At 38.6% G+C, this 19,900-nt stretch overlaps 2 protein-coding genes across 3 annotated transcripts in view; both read left to right on the forward strand.

Annotated features, from left to right (window-relative positions):
* The first annotated feature begins 100 nt into the window (after positions 1-100).
* LOC100565889 (uncharacterized) lies at positions 101-11,594 on the forward strand. Of its 2 annotated transcripts, none has more exons than XM_008105643.3 (4): positions 101-654; positions 3,833-4,231; positions 5,420-5,514; positions 6,736-11,594. In XM_008105643.3, exons 1-4 carry the CDS (start codon positions 621-623, stop codon positions 6,907-6,909), a joined length of 702 nt encoding a protein of 233 aa, XP_008103850.1. In that variant the 5' UTR covers positions 101-620; the 3' UTR covers positions 6,910-11,594. The 2 variants fall into 2 exon arrangements, with proteins under 2 accessions (XP_008103850.1, XP_003218016.1); XM_003217968.4 differs by having other exon boundaries at positions 6,785-11,594.
* Positions 11,595-15,091: 3,497 nt separating this feature from the next.
* Positions 15,092-19,900, forward strand: part of LOC103281768 (killer cell lectin-like receptor subfamily B member 1C) — a 48,906-nt gene continuing 44,097 nt past the window's right edge. The window contains exon 1 of the mRNA XM_062969532.1: positions 15,092-16,415. Coding sequence (XP_062825602.1) covers positions 16,280-16,415 — 136 coding nt within the window. The 5' untranslated portion in view covers positions 15,092-16,279. The remainder of the gene's footprint in view (positions 16,416-19,900) is intronic.

A 19,900-nucleotide genomic window follows, 5' to 3' on the forward strand; every position in this document is an offset into this window, starting at 1 on the left:
GATAAAGGTACTGTCTGGACAGGCCTTAAGACCAACAATACCAACCAGTGGGATTTTCCCCAGCATTGACAGAACTGACTGCATGGTAAGGGTTGGAGTCGATGACCTTACTGACTCTATGTTCTAGCACATCAAGCAGGCATGATGTGCTAGGCCTCTTTTTGATATTAGAATCATTATGAAAACAAGAATAAAGTTGCTTTCAGTTTTCCTCTGTCCACAACTTCAACTTAGCAAATTTGTCATGTTCCCCTTTCTCTTCCACTTCTAAGTGCCATGATTCTTTGAATAGACCCAAAGACCACTTTCTGTTTTACTTCTGGCTGCCCAGCCAAGAGATCTTGTGTAGCTGGTATTTAGACCTCTGGTTAGCTAGACCACATCCTTTGTTCATCACAGAAAGCATTTCAACTGACCACATCTCAAGAACCACCTACATTTCACATTAGTAAAGGAAACCTTTAACTGGCTCTACAAAAGGAAAATGGAAACATGAAAACATTTAATTGTATCAAGGAAACAACTTACTTTTTTCATTGAGGAAGAGAAAAAGATTTTAGTTCAAAGAGATCCTGGTATTGGAATTGTTGTGATACACAATTGTACATCTTTGCAGAATCATGATTGGAAAGATGCTTTTTTGGGCCCTCATAGGTAAGTAAAAAGTAAAAACACTGTGTTTTAAAAATTACTTCTTGGGAATCAGTAATGATGGACAAAGAGCTGGATAACTTGCTTTCCTATAAACATGTAAGCGATTGATTAGTATGATATAGTTGGGTCATTTCATGTATACTGAAGTGCAAGAGACCCTCCTTGCTAGCAATGAATTTCCATGTATTCTTTCAGAGCAGTGCCAGGAGATTCCTTCCACCTAAGTAGGATGGTGAATTGACTTTAGATTTTACTCTGAACTTTAAAGGAGCTACCCAAGTTGCTGAACTGTTTATAATAATAATAATAATAAACTTTATTTTTATATCCCGCCCCATCTCCCCGAAGGGACTCGGGGCGGCTCACAACAGGGACAAGCCCGAACAACAACAACATATCATAGAATCATAGAATCATAGAATAGTAGAGTTGGAAGAGACCACATGGGCCATCTAGTCCAACCCCCTGCTAAGAAGCAGGAAATCGCATTCAAAGCACCCCCGACAGATGGCCATCCAGCCTCTGCTTAAAAGCCTCCAAGGAAGGAGCCTCCACCACAGTCCGGGGGAGAGAGTTCCACTGTCGAACAGCTCTCACAGTGAGGAAGTTCTTCCTGATGTTCAGGTGGAATCTCCTTTCCTGTAGTTTGAAGCCATTGTTCCGTGTCCTAGTCTGCAGGGCAGCAGAAAACAAGCTTGCTCCCTCTTCCCTATGACTTCCCTTCACATATTTGTACATGGCTATCATGTCTCCTCTCAGCCTTCTCTTCTGCAGGCTAAACATGCCCAGCTCTTTAAGCCGCTCCTCATAGGGCTTGTTCTCCAGACCCTTAATCATTTTAGTCGCCCTCCTCTGGACGCTTTCCAGCTTGTCAACATCTCCCTTCAACTGCGGTGCCCAAAATTGGACACAGTATTCCAGGTGTGGTCTGACCAAGGCAGAATAGAGGGGGAGCATAACTTCCCTGGATCTAGACGCTATTCCCCTATTGATGCAGGCCAGAATCCCATTGGCTTTTTTAGCAGCCGCATCACATTGTTGGCTCATGTTTAACTTGTTGTCCACAAGGACTCCAAGGTCTTTTTCGCACACACTGCTGTCAAGCCAGGCGTCCCCCATTCGGTATCTTTAACATAAACTTAAAACATTCCAACAATACACAAAATAAAATAATGGACAAATACATTAAAATCCAAACAGATAAAATCAGAGTAATTAAAAGCAACCCAGTGGGGACAGGTTTCAATAATATAAAGTTTCTTCAAAGGGATTCATCGGATGTTGCCATGGCACTTAAAACAGAATCACAAGGCTATATAACTGTGCCCTGAGAAAGAGCTGGGAAGCCCAGATAAAATCACAATGGACAAATTGATACTTCTTTTTTAAAAAATACAACTTCTTCCATATTGTTGTTGAAAGCTTTCATGGCTGGAATCACTGGGTTGCCGTGAGTTTTCCGGACTATATGGCCATGGTCCAGAAGCATTATTTCTGGACGTTTTGTCCATCCCCAGAGTTTGTGAGCTCTGTTGGAAGCTAAGTAAGTGAGGTTTATATATCTATGGAATGTCCAGGGTGAGAGACTTTTTTCTTAACTGATATTATTCATTAAAGGGAGGGGGAGACAAAGCCGTTGTTCAATGCTTCCTGCTTGTTAATTCTATGTGGAAGCAACTCCTGCCTTAAAGGAGTCTTATTCCTTAATTTATGCCCAAAATAAGACTTGAGGCAGCATGTCAATGCATGGAGCTGGACTCTCACATTGGGAAATATACACATAACACATGGCTACATCTCTATAGTTACAGCTCTCCCAATGCCTCAAATTCTCATTTTGAGCATATGCCCATTTCTGTATCACTGGAAAGCAGACAGAGCTATGTAGACAAAAACAAGCTGTCTTCCTACAGCTATGATCACTATGAGAGGCATCTTCAGGGACCTCTGGATGTCCTCAGGTTCCTGAAGATGACACCTTTGCAACACCTCCAATCACAGGTGACTAGTTGGTTGTGTTTCCACTCCTCCCCCTGAGCTTGTGGGTAGTAGAAATGATTAATATGTTTGAGGGAAATGAGTCATTGAGAAAGTGGTTTGGGAAGGGAAGGTTGTTGAGTAGCCAGTTGGGAAGTCAGATCCCTACAATTACCAAAACTGTGAATTGCAAAGGCATAGGTTTGGCTTAACATGACCATAATTCACCAAAATTCATCTATTTAGGTTATAAGATTATAACAGAATTAAATGGGTTATTATGATGAAAGAAAGACTAAATTAAAAGAAATTGAAAAAAGCAAACCGATAAACTCACATGTAGGCATCATCAAAAGCATCATTTCAGCAGCAAAAAGAGCAGATTGCCAGGTTTTATAACTTTTTTTTCCAATTTTAATGCTCTGGGGTGCTTGGAGCATTACAGAAAAGGCTCCAGTTTCCAAGGAACAAGTAGCCCTCACATCACAACATTGAGGATTTGTCCAACTTTACTATGCAGTCTTAGAGAAAATCTTTATATTTCTTTAAAAATAAAGAAGAAATGAGGAAATCATTTCAGTTCTTTATGTATATGAACTATTAAAATGATGAATAAATCAAATACATTGTGTGCCTAGTTAAATTAATGCTCTCAAAATTTAAAGTTTTTGGGAATAGTCTGAAAATTGCCAAAACAGAGAGTAAATAAATAAAAGTGCACTTGTGCATTATTTAAATATATCTTGATTGGCTTCCATATAGGTATCTAATTATACAGGGTCCTTCTCAATGGCTGCTCCCTGGCTGTGGAATAGCCTGGCACACTCTGTTTTCCTTCCACCAGCAGACAATTATCTTTTTATTCAAACAGGTGTTCTGCTATGTTTTTAACTTTGCTATATTTTACAATTATTTCACACTTTGTAAACATCGTCAGTGTTTAATATATCTTCTTTGACCATGTTTTCATTTTCCTTTAACTACTAGTTTTTAAATCTTTATCCTGTTTCAGTATTTTTTCCATACTTTCTTGGATCCTGTACTGGGAAAAGTGTGGGCTATAAATAACACATTTGATATTTAATTTGTATTCCGTTTTTCTCCCAATATGGAACATAATATCTTGTGAACGTATTCTGCTCCCTTGTGAACTATAACACCCTGTCAATTCAGACATTCTGTTTTTCTGTGTTGCTTTCAGGTACGTCAACAGCAAAGGACATTTCCACAGAAGACAGTTGGGTCACTGCCGCTGTTCACCAGACAGCTCTGCTCCCCTTCTCCTTTCATCCTTCAAACGCCTTCTGGAGATTCATTAACATCAAGTGGGATTTTCTAACCATCAACAAAAGCACAACTATCCTTGTGTACATGGTAGAAGATTGTAGCCAGGAGAGCATGTCCCGCCCTTGGTGGGAAAGGGAATGTACCATTATCAAAGAAGTGAATGATGCATATCAGCAGTGGGCTGATATCCTCAGGAATGGTACTCTGAAAATTCACCCTGTGCAGATAAGGGATGCTGGGATATATCAAGCTACGATACTAAGCTCAGGTGCAAGAAAACACACAGCAACTGTAAATCTTACAGTAACTCAAGGTAAGGGACAAAAGAGTGTGTAAAGGAATCTGTTGTGCTGTTGTGTGCCTTCAAGTCTTTCCCAACTTATGAGGATCCTGAATTGACTGTCTTATGGAGTGTTTTTTTCTCAAATGGGGGGGGGGGGGGTTGCCTTTGCTATCTTCTGAGGCTGAGAGAGTGTCAGGTTTCCATGGCTGAATGGGGATTTGAACACTGGCCTCCAAAGTCATCGTCCAATGCTCAGAACATTATACCACGTTGCATCTATGGAAAGGAATGCTTGGGTGAATGATTACAGAAAGATGCTATTATTAATAAAATAGACAAGCAGAGGATTTTTTCAATAACAGGATGGACATGGAAGTGTTCTGTATGGTCTACGATTTAGGGTGAGGGTGTTAGATAGAAGCTAATTTTTAATGTATAACACATTGCTGTAAACATTTAACTATATTAAAAAGCAGTGAACATGAACAATCTGTTAAAATAAAATAAAATAACATGTGATACAATAGAGCCGGTATTCTGTTATGGTTTCATTGTTGGTCTAGGAACCTGGAGGCCAAGGTTCAAATTCCCACTCAGCCATAAAATCCTCCTGGATTACTTTGGATCAATCATGTTTTCTCTGCATTAGAGGAAGGCAATGCCCTCTCCTTCCCAAAATCCACCAAATCTTTCTATGGAAACATCATCAGAGGTTCAACTTGAAGTTGCTATTAAGTTGAAAACAACTTGAAGAAATGCAATGATGATGTGCCTTAACTTGCCTGTCAACTTGTGGCAATCCCTTGAATTTTGCAGTGTTTTCTTTTGAAATGAATACTCAGAAGCTGTTTGACATGGTAGCCTCCCTTCCAAATAGTAAGCGGACCTCATAATACACTTCTGCAATCAGACCTGCTGCTTTAAGAATTATAGGCAGCAGCTATTTAGAGGAGTATCTAGATCAGTGGTTCTCAACGTGTGGGTCCCCAGATTTTTTGACCTTCAACTCCTAGAAATCCTAACAGCTGTAAACTGGCTGGGATTTCTGGGAGTTGCAGGCCAAAACACCTGGGGACTCACAGGTTGAGAACCACTGAGTTAAAACAAAAAGTTTGAGTTGCAGTACATTTTTCAGAAAAGTCCTAAGTGAGGCCTCGTCTACACTGCTCCATTACATTTTCCTCCCACTCCGCTGTCCACTTCCTTCTTCACATGCAGGTTCAGGAGCCTTGAGAAAATTTGACACTGAGAATATGGTTCGAATGGTCTTGGCCTGCCTTATCTTCTGCTTTCTTGGACTAGTGGTGGTGGAGGTAAGTGTTATATTCCAGAGATTGGAAATACTACTGGCTTGGACTGCGTCTCCCAGAATCGCAGGCAGCCAGTGAATTCTGGTTTGTTGTCACCCCCAAAAGTATTGTAACTTTCCACAGGGACTCCTTTTTTCTCATTTTTACAGCTATTCGGGTGAAACTTGCTAAAACGATAGAACACATTTACCACTGTTAGCCCATCAAGTTTCAGAACGTTTCACTTATCCAGGATCTTTGGGGAATTTTTGAAGTCTTTATAAACAACATTTAAAAATGTATTTTTGAAGGCTTTCATGGCTGGAATCAACCGCTTGCTATGAGTTTTCCAGGCTGTATGGCCATGTTTCAGAAGCATTGTCTCCTGACATTTCACCTACATCTATGGCAGGCATCCTCAGAGGCTTTGGAATCTGCCAGACCTATCTCCTTGAATTTTCTATACAATGACACAAGATAATAGGGGATCATTCCCCCCCAACTTTCAGAAATATTCATTCATCTGCAAAATTTAGAGAATTTTTAAAAGTTTTGACAAAAACAGATTTTTGTCAAACAGAGCAGCAGAAACCCTGGTGAAAGTTGGTATGACTGAATCACCGGATTTTCTGAGCTATCAGCTCATTTCTTCAACTTGGGGAAAAGATATAGGACTTTACCACATTGCATTGTTTAAGCAAATGGAAACATACCATTATTGGAACAATCTCTTACATACATTGGTGGAATTGCACAATGTGGACACTCTTTTGAATTCCCTCAACCAGTCTTCCACACACCCTTGCTTCCTATTCATATTTGTCCAGCCCAGAACATGTGCACTTTGGTTTTTTTGGGTTTTTTTCCTGTTTTCCCTGGACTTTCCTCCATTTTATAATATGGGGACTGCTTCAGGAGGAAACAACTACATAGTGGAAAATAATAGAAGACCTGGAATATTAGATCCAATCATGAATCACAATGTTCTGCAGTAAGCCCCAAAAAGTGCTCTTATTCAAGCCATAATTGTGCTTTAGCAGCCTTGTGTGATAAAATCACAGAGGTTAAGAATCAAAAGGGAATATGGGTAGATGAGTACTAACCTTGCACCATAAAGGCTGTAGATTACCTATATGAAGGGAAAATAAGCCAAACAGCACTTTCACATGAAGAGACTCCTGTATGTAAGAGGAAGAAAGTAAACATTAGTAGTAGAAATAAGGATCTGTTTTGAAACCCTCACAGGTGGACATGAGTCAAATGGGGCTGACAATTACTTCCTTTTGCATCCTAGTATATTTGCAATTTGGGATGTTAACAGCCGCATCCAAGGAAGAAAGGCTATTGTTTCTCCTGGTAGATTCACTCTTGATTCACGCAGACATGTCAACCATTGTCCACCATCAACTCCTTTCATAGAAGGAGAAGTACGGTGGTATAGCAACTGGAAGTGAAGAAATTTCCACGATGCATCTAGCTGTCTTCTCATCATCAAATCACTTTGTGTAACTGACTGAAGCTACACCAACGTGGGACTTGATATGAGATTTCTCTGAAATCCAAGTTTTATGAATATGGATATAATGTGAGCTTACTGGTACTGGGTATTAATCCATTAAGTTTTTATGATTTTTTCAAACTTATGACATGTTTTCATTGAATTATGGTAGTTTGTCTATATTCTGGCACTGTTGTTTTTTCTTAAGTGTGATGTATTCATGGGAAATGAAATTACTCTGTAAATTTCTGTTACTAGATAGGCAAGTAGGCAGGTGTTTATATTGCATTGTTTATGGTTGTTTGCTATAGTTAACTGCCATCAAGTTGACTTAGATGGCAGTTAATATCCCTATGAATGAGAAACCACAAAAGTCATTCGGTCCTCAATGGCCCTACTCAAGTCTGGAGACTCATGGCCATGGCTGTCTTGCTGGACTCTATTTATCTATAATGTGGTCTTCCTCCTTTCCTACTACCTTTTACATTGCCAAGCATTATTGCCCTTTTTAAAGAATCCAATATTTTCAGAATATGGCCAAAGTACAACAGTGTTGGTTTAGTCATTTTGGCATTTAGGGAGAGTTCAAGCTTGATTGTTTTAGGTCCCTTTATTTTAGGGTATTTTCAGCAGTCTGTTGTAGCTATAGCATTCTACTCCAGGACCACATTTTAAATAAGCAGATTTCTTCTGATCAGTTTTCTTCACTGCCCAGATTTCACAACCAGACATGTGTATGGTTCTTTGTTTATGTTCTATAACATCATAAGAAGAAGAGGAAGAGGAGGAAGAAGACTTTATTCGTATTCTGCCCTATCTCCCCTAGGGGACCTTTTGTGTCTAGATCACCTGAAAGACCATATTTTCCTATATGAACTTGTCCATGTTTTAATATCCTCCAAGGAAAGCTTTAAGTTGATCTCACCGCCATCACAAATACCCATGAGAGAGATCAGTCCCAGGGCCCTTCGAAACAAGGTCAAAACACCTGAATGATGCCTTAGGTAACATCAAATTAATCTGGAAAAAATTGAATTTCCCATTTTGCTCTGAATTAATAAAACACCTGGAAAGATCAGGATCTTAAGTGGAGCTTACTCTGAATTAATCTGAGTTAACCTGAGCCATCATTTGGATACCTTGAGCTAACCTGTGATGGATCATGGGTTATGGCCCTGTGTAGAAGTGGAGAACTTTCCAAAATGTGTGTCACAATGTATTTGTGTGTCCCCTGAGGTGTTTTGATGTGGTACCTTAATGTAACAAGAAATGACAAAAATCTCAAATTTATTTAAATCAATATATATGAAGGGTTTTCATTTGTTATGACCTCATAGATTTCATTATTACAATTTATGTAATATGTATGTGTGCATATCTCTAATAAGGGGTTGGTTTGATCTCCAGTTTGCTAATAAAATTGAATTACTGTGTTGCAAAATGATACATGTCTAAAATGTGTGTCATCAACATGAAATGTTTGGAAAACTCTGGTCTAAATGACAAAATGGCAGCACACTGAAAGTCTGGAATTCAAACAGTATCTAGTCCTGAGTGCAATTTGCATGTTCCCTTTATATGCATTTGCGGTCTCTATCCTCCCATTGTCCATGTTTATGGGGAGTTCATGTGTAGAGAGAGCTCGCATCTGTAACAGGAAAAATTCCCTATGCATGCTCTGCTAAATGCATTGATTGAAGGTAAGAATGAAGAAAATATTAAGTGCACAAAAGGGAAAGTCTTGAATTGGGTTCCATGCTCCTAGAAATGCAGAAGCATATCCCAAGACCAAGGTCTCCTGAAAACTTCCCTTCATTAAGCATCTGTACCCAGTGACTTCATAGCAAAACATGGCATGGACTTCTGTAATATTTTTCCAGCTGTGCAGCTGACATACACACAGGTGCAAAAGGAATATACAACTTTGGGTCGATTATTGTGTTTCCCCTGTAATTATTATAATTGTGACTAATCTGTATTCCTCGTCCTGACTCCCCACAGTATTATTTACTCCAGAGGCCACACTTGAGATCAACAATATGTATCCGTTATTTCTACCTTCTCTATTCTTTTTTGAAGTAAAAGATTTAAAATGTTAGTGTAGTTTTAAACATTATTTTTATTACTACTTAAACCTAGAGTTGTTTTACCCCCACTCCCCCAGTTTATCCTCATATAATCCATAACTGAACTCTGTTATTCCCTGAATTATGGTAATCTACCATTTTATTAAAGTCATTAACTTTTCAGCATAGTCCTGTAATTTCATGAGCCAGTTCATGCACATAGGTATCTCCATATATTTCTGTCTTGACACAAATAGCACTCTGGCTGCAGCTATATAATGCAAAATCTTTTCATATTTGTTTTCATTTTGGTAATCATAAAGCCCAAGAAGAAAGATTTCAGGTTCCATGAAGCAACGGATTGCAGGAAAGTAGATTCCACTTGAACATTAGGAAGAACTTTCTTACGGTAAGAGCAGGGCCGTTCATCATTGAAGCCGTTGAAGCCGCGGCTTGGGGTGCAGCCCTTGGGGGCCGCTCTCTAGGCAGCGGCGGCAACCATCGGGCAGCTACTTACTAATATGTATTACAGAATCATAAAGTTGGAAGACACCCTAATGGCAATCCAATTCAGCCCACTGTTGTGTGCGATCAAACAATGAAAACACACAAGACAGATGGACATTCATCTCCCCCCATTTCAAAGACTCCAGCAGACTCTAAGACGGATGTTCCATTGCAAATACTTCTTACCAAGGAGTGGCCCTAGGTTTTTTCACTATGTAAGCAAACCTAGGGCCGTGCACCCCCCCCCCCCCCCGAAATTACGTCCCCCCCAACTTACTGCTGGTGGCGCGCTCTCCAGCCGTGGAACTACAAAGGCTTCCAGGAAGGCCTTGCTTTCTCGTGAGATTTCGTGAGATCTCGCAGAAATCTTGCAATATTTCGTGAGATCTCGCAGAACTCTTGTGAGAAGAGCGAGGACTTCCTCGTTCCACGGCGAGCTGCAGTTAATGGTATGTTCCGCTGTCAATGGAGAAGTGGCTTCATGACCATCTCACTCCTTTCCATGAGTGATCTCTGACATGACAGGCAGAAAAAGACTCCCTCTTTTGCTAGGGATTACTCATGCAAGGAAGGAAGGGAATATCAGTGAACCATTTTTCAAGTTAGAGGGGAAGAGATCTCTGCGGATCTTAGCAACTGCTTAACGGTAGTGAATCATAGAATAGTAGAGTTGGAAGAGACCTCATGGGCCATCCAGTGGAGTTCGGATAACTTTTACTGTCTCTACGAAGACCCCCAAATAGGAAAAGACAAGCAAGAAAGAAGGGGGGAGGGAGAAAAAATTCTAAGGACCTCATCACATTGATGTCAAGATAGTGGGCGATGGGGGGGGGGGGGATTTGCATCATTGTGAACCCAGAGAGCAGTGTGGGGAACCCATATCACCCCTTATCTATCCTATGGTGGGAAGTGTTGCTCAGCTTCCCCCCATTCTTCTCAATGAGAACACGGGAAGCCTCCCATGTTCTACTTGCTCTCTCTTACAACTTTCACCTCAGTTCAGGGACGGAGTCCTGCTGGAAGTATATCTATATTGTCTAATGCAGTGGTTTTCACCCTGTGGGTCCACTCAACTCCCAGAAATCCTAACAGCATGTAAACTGGCTGGGTTTTCTGGGAGTTGTAGGCCAAAACACCTGGTGACCCACAGGTTGAGAACCACTGGTCTAATTGTATCCAGCAGGTTCCGTCACTGAACTGATGTGAAAGTGTCATAGGACAGGCAAATTGCCTGTGTGATGAGGTCGCAAGTGAGGGGTCAAATGGATTTCGAAGTGCATCAACATATGGAGGGTTACATTATTCCCACCACAACTTTTTACAGAGTTCTAGTATGTGTGTTTTCACAAAAATAAACAATGTCATATTTGTCTAGAAATTGTGCCTTTTTGTTTGTCCAGAGCTGTCTGTCTCTCAAAACAATTGAATGATGCCACTCCACATATTTTCTCCACCTCTTATGGAAGACCCACCTCTTCTTTTAAATGGTCAGCATTGTACCTGCAACTAGCAGTACTGTCAGTTTGATACCACATTAACAGATGTTATGTTTAATTGTGTGTTTGTGTTTTAAAAGGGTAAGTATTACAGTTATTGCATCTCAGCACTCAAGAGGCTGGTTGCCATGGAGAAGTAGGCGGAGCCAACTGCCATTTTGTTGAAGTGCAGAATTTAAAAAGGATTCAGTCTGTGCTCTGATGAGGCACAGGGAAGATTGATCCTAGGTTGAGGGGATCAAGGAGGCTCAATTGTTCATTTTGAGTCGGTTTAAAATAAGTTTGGTGACTTATTTAATGTAGTCTGTGTCCTGGTAAGGAACAGAGAATCGGTGATCGTATATCACAAGGTTGACTGCGGTTTAAAAGTAGCAGAGGAAGAAATTCTAACTACTTTAAGTAAAATAAGTGACACTTTAGGGAGTTTGATTCACCTCATTCTAGTATTGTAACTGTTAATAAAAGTGCCTCTAAGTGAGAAACAAAATTGTAACCACTAAGCTCTGTGCCTGAATAAACTTGTTAATGTTCCTCCAACATCTAAGCCTCTGTCGCATATATTATAAACCAAGTTGCATTACCATCTAAAGTGAATAATAATAAGAAAAAAAATTAAAAGGTCTCCTCTCTGAGTCTTTGGTGGCTGCATCATTACAAATTGGTGGCAGCGGTGGGATAAAAAGATTCCCCCTGCCTGAAAGGACCTTAGTCGTTCTTAGTCCTTTACAAATTGGTGGCAGTCATTATTAACCTCATTACAGATGCTACTCCTCATATTTTCTCCACCTCTTATGGAAGATCCACCTCTTCCTTTAAATGTTCAGCATTGTACCTGCAACTAGCAGTACTGTCAGTTTGATACCACATTAACAGCCATGATGTTATTTAATGGAATCATTGGATTTGTTGTTTAGTGATATACTTGGAATTATTTCTTAAGAAATGCCTAGAGAAGTATAACCCATCCTTCCATAGTTTATTTGCTGCCCATAAATCTGTCAAATAAAATGGTCCTATAACAACTTGGGTGTGGGATGAATACATTTTCCGCAAGTACATTTATGTGTTTATGGGATTCTGTCATGATGTTGGGAAATTTTAAGAACAATTTAAACATTACAGTAGTATCATTGAAAGTACTGCAAAAACAAATGTTCAAAGTCATTGTTAGCATGCCAGAAGATCACAGATGGATAATCCACAACAGAAAGAATTAGTAGGGGATAGAGGCCCCATCTACACTCAAATATAATGCAATTTCAGAATCAACATTATCTGCACTGAACTGGATTATATAGCAGTGTGGACTCATATAATCCAGTTCAATGCAGTTGATCTGGATTCTAAAACTGCTTTATATGGCAGTGCAGAGCCAACCAGCATGTCACAGTTACAGAAGGATATAGGGGCCATAACAAATCTCTGTATGTAGAGTTATATATTACAATGCAACCCATTTGTGTAAATACTAATAGTAGCCTATATTCTCTATCAGCTATTTGCTACAATAGGTCCTCTGTATCCACAAGTTCTGCATCCATGGATTCAATCAATTATGGCTTGAAAATATCCAAGGAAGAATTCCAAAATAGCAAACCTTGATTTTTAAATTTAATTTAATTAGCGCACTCCTGCTGTAGCTTATAATAATAATAATAATAACTTTATTTTTATACCCCGCCCCATCTCCCCGAAGGGACTCGGGGAGGCTTACATGGGGCCTGGCCTGATAAAACAAACAAATAACAATAACAAAGCAATAAAACAATTATCCCAGTAAAAAACATCAACTTAGTTTCCACCATTTCACAGATCCTCGGGCTTTCTTCAGAACTCACTTGAGTCATTTGCCATTTTATATAAGACTCCGTAGGGGGTCCAGGAACAAAACCCCCATCAGATATGAAGGTCCCACGCTAAATATAAGGTCCCTCACACTATGCCCCCACATACTTTTCTAACAAGAAGACCATCATTTCCGGGGAACTAAGGAGTCTGCCTGTCTATCAGTATTTTCTTACTGCTTCTTAACATTGTGGTGTATTTTCAAGAAACCCAAGCAGATTTTTATGACTCACTTGTTCCATTACAATCTAAGTTTGCATGTTTTATGGTCAAGGTGTTAACCACAATTCTTTCCACTTTGGATGTAGTTCTTTAGAAAGAATATGCCTCCTCTTTTGGACAAATTAGCAAAATATTCCCTTTAAAAATCAGGAAAAATTCCAGTCCAACCCAATTATGTCATTTTGGGAAAGGCATCAAGGGAATCTTTCCTGCACTATAACAAATTATTTTATTAGTTCAAAATTTGCTCCCCTGTTTGTGTTTCAGTCAATCAACCAATCTACTGGTTTATAGCCTGTCCTGTATCACAGGATCTTGAGACAGTACATAGACAGTACCTTGGAGGTATCTATGGACGATGTCTGCTCTTTGGCTTAGAAATAAAGATGAGCATCAACCCCCAGAATCTGCCACAACTAGACTTAATGTCATGGGGAAAACTTTACCTTTTATAGTAAAATGGTGGTTCTCATAAACAATGGCAAAATCAAATTTTGGTTTTTAGCTTGGGGAGTGGGTGGACTTCAAATTGTGGATGGTTTAATCCATGGGTATGGAGGGCTGACTGCATTTGCTACTCTAGCATCTGAAGCATCAGTCTGAGTTGACTGATTTCAGAGCTAAATCCATCTGAAGGAGAGAATATTTACCTGCTTTCAGCACTCTTATGCATAGGTTATCTGTCATACACCCAACAGAGAGAATGAATGCTGGTGGTTATTATTACCTAAAAGCAAGAAACATTAAAATAGAATCAAACTAATTAGAATTAAAATCAAACAGTTACATAGCTAAAACTATTAAAACCCTTTGAAGCTGCAAGGCTATTCAATGCTAATCAAGCTGACCAATGGCAACATTCACACTTGCCTCAAACAGACAAGAGTTCTTTCTCCCACCCTAAATATTCCACAGATATATAAACCCCACATGACTAGTTTCAAACAGACCTCACTACCTCTGAGGATGCCTGCCATAGATGTGAGCGAAACGTCAGGAAAGAATGCTTCTGGAACATGGCCATATCGTCTGGAAAACTCACAGCAACCCTATTAAAACCCTGTTTAAAAACAGAAAATGCCACACAATACCCACTGATTTGATCTTTAAAACGTTTATCTTTAAATGCCTTCTGGAAGAAAAACAGGGGCTAGATCTGCACTGCCATATAATCCAGTTCAATGTAGTTAATCTGCATTCTGAAACTAAAATACAGTATATGGCAATGTAGATCCAGCCAGCAGGCAGCTATTATGGCCTCCCTATGCCAAGAAATATTACTTAGCTAAGTATAACTAACTAAATAGCCAATGTAGAATCCCAACCACTATTTGGATACTAGAACGGCGGTGGGGGGATTTTAAAGAGATGTACCCCTACACACTTTAAATTATAGGTCACCTCTGCTACCTATCTAAACAAGAAATAGAGAGCAAAATGACAGTACTGTCATTCTAGACATATCTATTGAAAAGTAAGTGCCATTAAGTGCAGATTGCAACTCCCGTCGTTTTGTTGCATAATTGCTCCCATGCTGCACAAAAAATGTTTAATAGATAAATATCAGCCTGTATTATCTCCACAATTCTAGATAGACACAATACATTATTCCTAAGAAGCGGTAAATGTGACTTTATTTATTTATTTATTTATTTACAGCACTTTTACCCCACCTTTCTCAACCCAAGAGGGAACTCAAGTACTTTATTGTGGCCCTACACACAGTTGGGGGGTTTCTGTAACTAGATGTGGTGAGGACTTCCTGATCATGGTTGCCTTGTCACCTACCTATGAGTCTAGGTAGGGCTCCTTGACATTTGGAAACTTCCTCTTGCTACTGAAAGTCTATTCTGTTCATCTACTGCTTGCTTCCAGCATGGCTGGAGAAACTGTTTATGCTGATCTCACAGTCTCCTCTGAAGCACTCTCTCCAAGGCCGCAGCATTCGTCTCCATGGCTCTGTAAGTGAATATTAGTAAGCTGATTGTTGTTTCACAGATTTAAAAGTTGGTTGCTTTTTCCAGAATAATGGAATCACATCATTCTGTGTTGGAGTTTTTGTTACTCTCTCTGTGCAAATATATCAGGAACTATGCTCAAGAAAAGTGCATGTTCTACACAGAAATGGAATAACACAGAAGCCGTATAACCTCACCTCTCTATGTTATTTCATAGGAATCGAGAGAACCATGCATGTGAGTTAGGATTGTGCTTGAACGTTTTGTCTGATCATGAAATAAGTCGTATAATTCTTTGATATTCCTGGTTCAACGTTCGAAGAAATTACCTCAATTTATGCAGCACTGTATTGCCATGAATAAAGCTCATTTTGATAGGCTCTTCAGTTTACAGCATGGGTCACAATTTACGGTGTGGGCTGCAGGTCCCCATTCAATTTTGAGAAATTAAGAAAAACCTAATACAGTAAAGTCTCACTTATCCAACACTCGCTTATCCAACATTCTGGATTATCCAATGCAGTTTTGGAGTCAATGTTTTCAATATATCGTGATATTTTGGTGCTAAATTCATAAATACAGTAATTACTACATAGCATTACTGCGTATAGAACTACTTTTTCTGCCAAATTTGTTGTCTAACATGATGTTTTGGTGCTTCATTTGTAAAATCATAACCTAATTTGATGTTTAATAGGCTTTTCCTTAATGCCTCCTTATTATCCAACATATTCGCTTATCCAACATTCTGCCAGCCCGTTTATGTTGGATAAGTGAGACTCTACTGTACTTGTGCTTTTTCAAGCAGAACAGAAATCTAGACAAAATTTAAGACACATGAAATTATGTCTTCTGTTTTTTATTCTGGTGGTATTTTTGGTTCAATTTGGTTTGTTCTGAAGGAATATTATTTTCAATTAGTCATACAGGATAACTAAAGAACAGCAGCAACAATTGCCAAGTCTTAGAAATTAACCAATTACTGGGTTTTGAAAAGGCAAATGGAAGTTCTTGACACCCATTGTTAAGTCTACAGAGGAGCAAAATTTGGGTGGTTATCCGCTCTGAGTCCTCTCAGGGAGATAGGGTGGAATACAAATAAATGGATGGATGTAGATAATTTTACACACTGAAGAAAGAGAAAGTGATACATGTATATTTTCAACCAGCAATCAGTTGGATTCATTTGTCATTTATATGATAAGAGATTTTGACTTCAAAAATGAACGGTCACTCTTTGCAGGTGCTTCTCAGCGTCCTCACAGGCAAAAGATCTCTCTATGGATTTCATGCATTGGGAATGTTATCCTTCTGGCATCTCTGGTTGTCTTGGGTGAGTATCAGGGAAGGATTATAATGAATTGTGGTTTTATGGGGTACTTTGAAAATAAAAAAAAACTGTGCATTTGTTGATTTTTCTGTAAACATGTTCACAAAATTTTGCCCCACCCTCCTTTATTTTTGAATAATCAAATAATCTTTTTAAAAAATATTTTATATTATTATTATTATTATTATTATTATTATTATTATTATTATTTTAAAGACAAAAATACAAACAAGAAGTACAGATTTTAGAAAGTACAACATAAAATAAAATCAGTCTCAATATGCATAAACTATATTATATATATTTATTATTATGGTCAATGTCAGCACCAAAAAACAAACAAGCGTCATAATAGGAACATATACATTTAGGTATTAAAAAACACTGTCAAAACCAAAGTTAAAACCCACTATTGAATATGATAATTAAAACAGTATTAAATATTTATATGCTAAGATGACAATGGCAAATACTGATGTAAATATTAAAACCTTCTAAGACTGTGGCAGCATCTTGCGCCGAGAAGCTATTGCTGCTTCCCAAGAAAATTAGCAACGCTGGCAGTAATTTTGGGGTGTTGGTTAGCCAAAAGATAATCAACATAAAACCTTACAGATCTCCCTGGTAAACTTTCTAAAACTGGATGTATAAAATGTGTAGACTAGATTATTATTATCATTATCATTATTATTATCTCAATTTATACCCCACTTTATATCTCCCAAAGGAGACTCAAAGCAGCTTTGACTAATATCACTTTGATATCAGTTTGAAACCTTCAGAAACATTTTTTGGTAAACATCTTTGAGATCTTTGGATATCGAGCAGGAGATAAATGTTTAAATAAATAAATAAATAATATTCTTCCTTTTTGTTTCCATTTTAAAAAATAATAGCCTTCTAGATCACTAAACAATGAAAATCACCTTTACATCTGCTGCTTTTTTCCAAGCATTATTTCCGAATGTAACTATGGTGGGACTTACTCCCACAAAATAATTTTTAGAACTGCATCTACTCCATTTAAACTCATTTTTAATTATATCCTATTTGAACTGGATTGCATATGATTGGGCTCAAGGACTGTGTAACTTGAAGACCACTAGGCAATGGTCCTTTCGTATTTCTACTTATCTTTGCAAAATCATATTTTATTTTATTTCTTAGGCTAAGGATTAAAAAATTAAGCGGGTGACTGATTACATTTTGCAAAGCCAACATATATCAAATAAACTAAATAATTGGAAACAGAAGATGAAGAGCTCAATACTTTCCACAAGAACAAGACTGAAACGGATTATGGCAAAGACCATGAACTAGTAGTGAAAATTAGATAAAGCTAAAGAAGAACACTAAACAAACGATTGTTCCAAAATGCCACCTGAAGAACATCTCTGCTATATGTAAAGATATAGAAAATCAAATTTACATTATTAAGCCTAAATTACTAGGATCCAGAAGTGCTCTGTACTGAAACTACAGACATTGTCAGGGAGGAAATGTAAAAAGGCACTGCTCTGTTTCCTCTTACCTATGATTAAAAAGAAATTCTACTTTGCTGTGTGATAATTTTCCACTTAGATTTCAGTATAGAATCTTTCAGTGTCTTCTTCTTGTGCCTTTGCAGTTTGAGATTATACTTGGAATATGGTTTTATTAATAAATTTTCTCTTATTGAGATGATTTGGTCAAATTTTGCATTATATGCTTTAACTGTTTTCACTACATCTTTCCTCACTATAAATGCCACCCATTTCTTCTTGACTTTTTCATTTCCTGTGTATTTGATCATTATTTGATCCAGAATGTCCCTTTCCTGTCTATTTTAGCTCACTTGCCGCAATCATTGCTTTATTGATACATTCCATTTCATGTTTTACTATCTCTCACATTCTATGTTTCTATAATATTTCTTGTACAACTTCAGGCTATTAAAATTTTGTTTCTAAGCATGTCAGCTATTGGACTTCCATTTGGCTTGAGACAAGTTATGTCATTATTATTGTTTCTATTATTCTATTTATACTCCGCTTTATATCTCCTAAAGGAGACTCATAGCACTCCTGGTAGTTGACATCTGCTCTATCCCTGTAGTTCTTTGATTGCATTTTGTGACTATCTCTTGTTTAATTTTGGACTTTTTCGTCATATGATGTACATGGTACAAGATCCTCAAAAGAACATATATTGTGCCTCCCTCTGTGCAGTATTAATAAATATTAGCGATGGTGCCACTCCCATTGTCTCTGAGAGATACTCCACCAATGTTTCTTTTCACTGCTGCTGCCACTCAGTAACTGCTTGCTATCTTTAACCAGCAAAAGTCTTTAGTATTAAAATTTGGAATTCATGTCAGTTTTCAAATTAGCTTGAGTGGCTTTAAAGGCAGTTAGATTAGAGGTTGTGTGGAATTCTTAGTTCTTTCAACCGTATGATGTCACTGTTTGCTTCTTTTTACTTTACCAGGCTTCTTCACTGCTCATGCAAAAAATATTACTGGCAATTTCTTTGTATTCATACATTAAATTATGTCCACTTTTAAGATGATTCCAATTTTTTGATCTTTAAATCTTTAATGGAGAAGGGGACTGCACAAATCCTGGTGTATTTTAATGGAAAATAGATGAAGCTCTTCGAGCAGTCAAGAAGGAAAAGTAAAAGCTGATAGAAATAGAGATAGAACACTAAATGCAATTTCACAACAGCATATAGTCTAACACAGGCTGAATCCTTATTCCTTAATCTGTGTTTTGATTAACAATTATTCTTAATTCTGTCTGAATTAAGTTCATAGAATCATAGAATCATAGAATAGTAGAGTTGGAAGAGACCTCATGGGCCATCCAGTCCAACCCCCTGCCAAGAAGCAGGAAATCGCATTCAAAGCACCCCCGACAGATGGCCATCCAGCCTCTGCTTAAAAGCCTCCAAAGAAGGAGCCTCCACCACAGTCCGGGGGAGAGAGTTCCACTGCTGAACAGCCCTCACAGTGAGGAAGTTCTTCCTGATGTTCAGGTGGAATCTCCTTTCCTGTAGTTTGAAGCCATTGTTCCGTGTCCTAGTCTGCAGGGCAGCAGAAAACAATCTTGCTCCCTCCTCCCTATGACTTCCCCTCACATATTTGTACATGGCTATCATGTCTCCTCTCAGCCTTCTCTTCTGCAGGCTAAACATGCCCAGTTCTTTAAGCCGCTCCTCATAGGGCTTGTTCTCCAGACCTTTGATCATTTTAGTTGCCCTCCTCTGGACGCTTTCCAGCTTGTCAACATCTCCCTTCAACTGTGGTGCCCAGAATTGGACACAGTATTCCAGGTGTGGTCTGACCAAGGCAGAAAAGAGGGGGAGCATGACTTCCCTGGATCTAGACGCTATTCCCCTATTGATGCAGGCCAGAATCCCATTGGCTTTCTTAGCAGCCACATCACATTGCTGGCTCATGTTTAACTTGTTGTCCACAAGGACTCCAAGATCTTTTTCACATGTACTGC

Source organism: Anolis carolinensis, chromosome 2 (assembly GCF_035594765.1).
Source record: "Anolis carolinensis isolate JA03-04 chromosome 2, rAnoCar3.1.pri, whole genome shotgun sequence".
Taxonomy (NCBI): domain Eukaryota; kingdom Metazoa; phylum Chordata; class Lepidosauria; order Squamata; family Dactyloidae; genus Anolis; species Anolis carolinensis.